This window comes from Trypanosoma cruzi, genomic scaffold (genome assembly GCF_000209065.1).
Source record: "Trypanosoma cruzi strain CL Brener 1047053516599 genomic scaffold, whole genome shotgun sequence".
NCBI classification, from domain to species: domain Eukaryota; phylum Euglenozoa; class Kinetoplastea; order Trypanosomatida; family Trypanosomatidae; genus Trypanosoma; species Trypanosoma cruzi.
The window spans coordinates 34,170-40,626 of NW_001849303.1; the positions used below are offsets into that span (position 1 = coordinate 34,170).

Consider the following 6,457-nt stretch of genomic DNA (forward strand, 5'->3'; position numbering starts at 1 on the left):
CGAAAGGTGACAGGCGGCACCGACCCTGCAGGCCTCGGTGATGGCGGTAGCCAATGACGTGTGTATTGAGTTTGTGTCTGTAGGGGTGGTAAAAGTGGCAAATGGATTTGTACGCCGCTCTGCAAGGTCCATTACACCAAGTTGTTCCAATAATGCGGCGTTAGCAGCCAATGGCTCATCAAACGGTATGGCCGCCTCTGCCCCACCGCAGGCTTTGCCATGGGATGTGTTCTCCTGCATGTTAGAAAGAAGACGTCTAAATGCTGCGTAACTTTGACTCCGTGGAAGATGTACGCTCCGTGTAACCGCATGGGATGCGCTGCCCCCACCCCGCCTTGCATGCGCTACAGCGATGGGTGTGACGGTGAATACGGCACTGTGCAGAACCGACAACGTCAGGAACAATGGAGGGCGCACGCCTACTCGTCTCAAGCACATGAAAAATAAATTTCCCTCGCCGTTGCACCCACACAGAGAAACACACACTGAAAAAAAAAACCCTCTCGGTACTTCCGACCTGCCACAAGAATTTAAAAAAAAAAAAAAAAACGAAGATAAAAGAGCACAACTAAATATCATGTGCAGACAAACTATGGAAAGAATTCTTTTTTTTTTTTTTTCTGCCTTCTTCCTTCTCTCACTTAATATATATATACTCTCGCAGATACTCTTGACGCAAGTCATTTCACTCGCCATTCCACTCCGCTGTCTTTTCTAGGCGTTCCTGAATCCCTCGCGCCATGCGTTTCGTTTTTGCCATGTTTTCATCCAAAACCTTCATGTTATCTCGCATAACGTGAAGTTTCTGCGTGTATGCTTGCAACTTCTCAAAGATTTCCCCCACCTGCCGCATCTGCTCCTGCGTCTCGTTGAGTTCCGCCTTCACCTCCTCGATGGCTTGGAGTGTCGCATTCTGCTGGGTTTGCATGCCACGAAGCAGCTCAAAGATACTGCCAAAAACCCCATCGCGAAGAGCCACAAGCAGCTGTTCGGGGACGAGACTCGTGTCTTGCGGAGGTGTCCATGCACCGTGCGCCTCTTCGTTCTTCGCCAATGCCGTGGCTTCACTTGCGTGGGATCCTTCCACCCGCTGCTTCTCCAAAGCGTCGTCCGACTGCTCATCCATCACATCGGACCCCTGAGCAACAAAAACAACAAAAAAAAAAAAAAAAAAAGAGAGAGAGAGAGAAGAAAAAGAGGGAATTCAAACAATAAAAACAAGGGGGATATATGTAGCAATGACATGATACGTGCATTGTCCATGAAACTCAATTGGAAACAACGGTGGGGTCATGATGGATGTGGTGCGGGTTCGGCGTCGGGGTTGCTGCTTTCCGTCCGCTCCGCCCAGACAGCAGTTGGGTTAACGACGTACTTCACCCCCTTGCGTCTCTCCGTTACAACCCGACAAATGGCCTTCCCACAGACGGTACAACAGCCCTCCAGGACAGTCGGGTCGCTTCGCTTATTCTCATCTCTTAGGCACTCCTCACGCCATGTACGATGCTGCAGCCTCACACAACGTCCACTACGCGTCTGCCGCAGCATGTCCCCCTCGACACGCAACCCAGAGGACGCAAGAGTCACAGCTGGCGAAGCCCGGCCGCCATCCTGCAGTACACACTTCTGAAGAAGGCTTCGTAGCTGAAGCACACTAGTATGCACTGGGGCTGTAAACGACGGCCACCCGCCACTGTGCCGACCCAAAGAACTAGACGCCGCATACTCTGAACTACAGAACAGAGGCGATTTGCAATTACCACAGACGTACAGCAGAAACAGGGGTTCAGCGCTATTCGCCCGCTGTTTCAAAGCCTCCGACTCACCTGGAACCGGTGTAAATGGAGGATCGAGTAGAAGTGGCGGAGAAGGAGAGAAGGAGGCTGAAGACGGTCCGTTAACTGCGGGCTCCTTTGACAGGGAATGCGATACGGTGCATGCCGTTTCCTGTGAAGGAAAAACGTGATGTGCAACATTCTCCCTGTCACGCGAAAGCCAGAGAAGAGACTTTGAGTGACGACCCGAGTAGACACCGCGACGGCTTGTCCCACTCGATAATTTCGATGGCAGCTTCGCCTCACGCAAACGCAGCCTCAAGAACAGGAGCATTCCCCGAGGAAAAATCATCGACACCTTACAAAACCTGTTCCCCCCTCCCAATAGATAAATGTATATATATTTATATGTAGATATGCATGCAGATGTATGTATATTCACTTCTCCTCCTCAAAACAATACCGTTACCGCCGTCCCATCGAAAAGCAAAAAAAAAAAAAAAAGAGAAAAGAAAAAAAAGAAGGACTTTCATGTAATTCACATGTTCATGGGAGTGTGTTCGTGGGTAAGAGAAAAAAAGAGAAAAAAAAAAAAAAAAAAAAAAGAGACGGAAAAAGGTGTGAGTGTGGGTGGTACAAAAACAAAAAAAAGGTGAGAGAAAAGGAGGAGAGGAAAAAAGTAGGTAAGTAAGTAAAATAATTTTAAAAAAATGCTTCTTATTTATGTCGCCTTTTAGAATTCCTCTTCGACGAGCCAGCGGCGGCATGCTCTGCACCCGCGCTGTTGCTCACCGGCTGGTGTTGTTGCTTGCCCTCCACAGCGTCTTCCCCGCGGGGAAGTTTAGAGCCGCTAAGCTCCCTTCGAATGACCTGCATAAAGTTGGATTTAAAGTAATTCACAGACTTTGTGGAGGTGAGAATAGCCGTATGCTTCTGTCTACCACTTCCTCGAATGCGAACAATGCACTTGGTGGGTAGCACATCCCTTGCCTGCTCCCCACCGCGTGCATCGCCACTGGTTTCGCGAAAACCCATCCCCGTCACTGCGGATGCCGCCTCAAGTGATGCGAGGGGTTCAGCAATGGGGAAGTAGTAAAGCGACGGCACCTGGTCCGCCTCATGAAGCACCGACTCACCATGACCCTCCGCTTCTTCTTTTTCTTCTTCTTCTTTGCTTGCCCGCGGGGCAAAGCGCTTCAAAATAACATTTTCTCGTGCAATCACTTCCGCCCACTCATCCCGTGAGAGTTGTGTTGATGTCGCCGCGTTATCCACGGAGGAGAACGTTGGTGCTGGGGCAGTCAAAGACATTGGGGCGCCACTAGGAATGGTTTGATCCACAATTTGTTTCAAAAAAGCCCCAACCGGCTCACGGCGAAGCATTCCAGCCGCAACTTCGTACTGTTCGCAAAGGTACTGAAGGCCCTCGTCCCCGTTGGGTCCACTGCCATCGTCAAGCAAAAGGCCCGCCTCCTGCGCCTGCTGCCACGCCGTTTGTATGTACCGCTCTGCCTCCTCCAGTGCCTGCACACGACGACGTTCTGAAAGACGTCCACGAAACACCGTGTTATGCGCAATCGTATTCGTCTTTTCTGACGTCGGCACATGTGCGAATCCGCCCTTCAGCACCACCCACACGGACCCGCCACGGGTGCTGGTCTTCCGAGACCTTTTGGAGCCCGTCCTGGGCGGCCGTCCCTCCTTGAGGTCTTTCTTCGCACCCGTCGTCTTTGTCCTTCTCGTTGTTGTTGGGGTCGTGGTGGTAACGGTGGCCTTTCGTCTCCTCCCCTCCGCGCGGTGCGTGTTTCGCTGCTCTCGCGCGTTTGCCCGCGCCATGTGAAATAATTTGCCCAGTTCCGCCAGGAGCACCTTTTCATCCTCCAGAACCCTCATCCCGCCCTTTCCCATCTCCGTGTTGCTCCCTTCTAATCGACCAATCCTTCCCACGTCGTGTTGTGTTGTGTAATGTGCGGAGGGGGGGGGGGAGAGGAAAGGAGGAAATAACAAAACCAACAAAAACAGAGAAGTGTAAAAAGAAGGCGGAGGAGCGCAGCGCCATACACACACACACACACACATACACGTGCAGGAGGAGAGACATTCAGAAAGAAGAGAAACCCCCCTCCCCCCAGTCCAACAACAACAACAGAAAATAATACCGGACACAAACAAATAAAGATACACACACACATACACACAAATATGTTTTTGCAAAAAGAGGGAGAGAAAAAGGGGGTAAAAAAAAAAAAAAGGATACACACACACAGACAGACACACACACACACACAGAAGCACACATGCAATCAGACCTCAATATATATTTATTTATTTATTTATTTATTTACTGTTCGCAACTACTTTTCTTTTCATTTCTTTTTCCCTCCTTTCCTTTTTTTTTTCTTTTCTTTTCTTTTCCACCCCTCCTACTCATCATCCCTCCTCCAATAAGGCACACACGCATGCACAACAGCCGCACAGCGAGCAGGCAGAGAAGGAAAATACGCATGGCAAATAAAGAAACAGCAAAGCAGAAAAAAAGCAATAAAAAAAAAAAAAAAAGAATTTCCTTCCTTAATAATTATAATTATAATAATAATGAAGATGTAAAGATAAATATAACAATAAAAAAGAAAAAAAGAAAAAAAAACAATGAAAGGAAAAAAAAAAAAAAAAAAGCAAACAATGATCAAAAGCAGAAAAACACGGCTGGCACGGTACCCAAAGGGCAAATAAAGATATGAGCACAAATAAACAAACAAATACATACATGCATCCGTAAGTACACAAGGAAAATAAAAGAGAGAAAAAGAGATAAGTAAAGTAAAATATTTATTTATTTATTTATTTATATATGTTTTTTTCTCTTCCATGCAGATTGATGTACTTAATTACATATAATAATAATAATAATAACGATGGTGCGTAAATAAAACGGTGCCTTCTTCTTCTTTTGTTCTTTTCTTTTTTTTGTTTTGTTTTTGTTTTTTTTGTTTTTTTGTCCTCTTCGTTCTTTCATTTCGGTTTTTTTTTTTTTTTATATTCCCCTCCCTCTTTCATAAAGTGTCAAAGACATTTAAATATATATATTTATTTAAGACTCGCAATGATCGCAATGGTTGCAGCAGCAGCAGCAGCAAAACCGGGTAAAGTAAGCATCCCTCTGGATATGCGTACATGTAAATATAAATATGTAGGCATTCTCTGGGCCAAAAGCAGGTTAAACAAAAAAGAAAAGAAAAAAAGAAAAAAAAAAAAAAAAAACATAATCATTCAATAATAATCATTCAATAATGATTAAAACCAACATCGCCATAAAGAAACGAAAAAAAAAAAACGAAAAAAAAAAAAAAAAGCTGTCAAAAAAACATGGAAATTAATTTTGGTGCACGCACTTGTGCTGAATATCTTCATTCATTCATCCCCTCCCCCCTTCCTCTCCCCCTGTCCCTGTCCTTCGCTTTCCTTCTACATATAAATAATAAATAATAAATATATCCCTTTCATTCACGCATTTTTTTCTTTTTTCTTTCAATTTTATTTGGCTACATATTTATATATGCATACATGGATGTAATGTAATGTTTCCTGCATCGGTAGCCTTTGGATAAGGTATAAAGCATGTAAAACAAAAAAAAAAAAAAAAAAAAAAAAATCTTTTTCCGTTTCTTTTCTTCATGGTATCTTTTCATATATATAAATATATATATATATATATATACCCTTTTGTTGTCGTTACCTTTTTTTTTTTCTCCTTTTTTCTCCTTTTTTTTTTTTACTTTCAAGCCATGTATTTTAAATAAGCATAAAGACACGCATTTAATACGTGTGCCGTATTTGTAAATCAAACACGGCCTAAATCCGAAACTCTCAATATATATATATAAAAATAAGAAAACACAGTGGAAGAAGCATATATATATATATATATATATATATTTTATTAATTTATTTACCGCGTCATAACAGTGGCTTCGCAATTCCATTGGAAGGCCTCATTTTCATTGGTAGTTTGCACCGTACCGAACACCGTCCCATGTCGATGAAATGGGAGATGACATGTACATTGGCAACGACATCATAGACATGTTACTTTGGTACATGAGATGCTCACTTGGTTGGGGAGATGGTATTAAGTGTGACACGGTCGGTGGTGGTGGTGGCATGGCATGTTGCGGTTGCTGGTGCAGTTGTTTTTGTTGTTGCTTTTGTTGTTGTTTTTGTTGTTGTTGTTGTTGTTGTGTCTGAGGTGATACATGGAGCATTGAGGGCTGCATAAACTCCATTGAATATGAGGAGACAACTCCATTGTTGTTATTTCCATTAGGAAATCGACTGAAATGCGCCATAGAGGTAGAAGGCATCAAAAGAGGACGTTGTGTCACTATTGAATTATAAAGTGGACCTTGTGAAGACATAGAAAGTCGCTGCACATATGGAACCAAAGAATGAATAAAATTGCATGATTCTCCCAAATTACACATTTTATTAAACTGAAAATGAGCACAATGACGCGCCCTGACGTTAGTCAAGTTTCCACTCTCGCTACCAGATGTGTCAGCAGTCTCAGTAGTAAGCATATCCCTTGCCTTACCGGTTCCAGGGTAAGCAAATACACTGTATACATTCGACGCACCCGCGGTGCGAAGAATCATCTCCGATGGAATTAGTTGCGGTACACTTTC

At 44.2% G+C, this 6,457-nt stretch overlaps 4 protein-coding genes across 4 annotated transcripts, besides 28 other annotated features; all 4 read right to left on the minus strand.

The window, feature by feature from the left end:
• Tc00.1047053411427.49 (hypothetical protein, conserved) lies at positions 1–696 on the minus strand (the record flags this gene model as incomplete). The annotated part of the gene is made up of 1 exon (XM_799580.1): positions 1–696. A coding segment is annotated over one exon (696 nt), but the record flags the coding sequence as incomplete, so codon positions are not given.
• Positions 1–6,457: a sequence feature (heterozygous, Esmeraldo-like haplotype).
• Positions 528–549: a sequence feature (AT_rich).
• Positions 1,148–1,196: a sequence feature (T-rich).
• Positions 1,291–2,127, minus strand: Tc00.1047053411427.40 (hypothetical protein, conserved; the record flags this gene model as incomplete). The annotated part of the gene is made up of 1 exon (XM_799579.1): positions 1,291–2,127. One exon carries the CDS (start codon positions 2,125–2,127, stop codon positions 1,291–1,293), a length of 837 nt encoding a protein of 278 aa, XP_804672.1.
• Positions 2,160–2,213: a microsatellite.
• Positions 2,264–2,298: a microsatellite.
• Positions 2,344–2,380: a microsatellite.
• Tc00.1047053411427.30 (hypothetical protein, conserved) lies at positions 2,493–3,683 on the minus strand (the record flags this gene model as incomplete). Its single annotated transcript, XM_799578.1, has 1 exon — positions 2,493–3,683. The coding sequence occupies one exon, from the start codon at positions 3,681–3,683 to the stop codon at positions 2,493–2,495; it is 1,191 nt and encodes a 396-aa protein (XP_804671.1).
• Positions 2,924–2,947: a microsatellite.
• Positions 3,832–3,858: a microsatellite.
• Positions 4,031–4,073: a microsatellite.
• Positions 4,090–4,119: a microsatellite.
• Positions 4,133–4,190: a microsatellite.
• Positions 4,285–4,337: a sequence feature (T-rich).
• Positions 4,347–4,372: a sequence feature (AT_rich).
• Positions 4,399–4,450: a microsatellite.
• Positions 4,602–4,628: a microsatellite.
• Positions 4,660–4,688: a sequence feature (AT_rich).
• Positions 4,715–4,811: a sequence feature (A-rich).
• Positions 4,847–4,870: a sequence feature (AT_rich).
• Positions 4,995–5,036: a microsatellite.
• Positions 5,089–5,127: a microsatellite.
• Positions 5,194–5,242: a sequence feature (G-rich).
• Positions 5,245–5,270: a sequence feature (AT_rich).
• Positions 5,398–5,427: a microsatellite.
• Positions 5,463–5,493: a microsatellite.
• Positions 5,513–5,549: a sequence feature (A-rich).
• Positions 5,645–5,665: a sequence feature (AT_rich).
• Positions 5,686–5,711: a microsatellite.
• Tc00.1047053411427.10 (hypothetical protein, conserved) lies at positions 5,774–6,457 on the minus strand (the record flags this gene model as incomplete). The annotated part of the gene is made up of 1 exon (XM_799577.1): positions 5,774–6,457. A coding segment is annotated over one exon (684 nt), but the record flags the coding sequence as incomplete, so codon positions are not given.
• Positions 5,943–6,014: a microsatellite.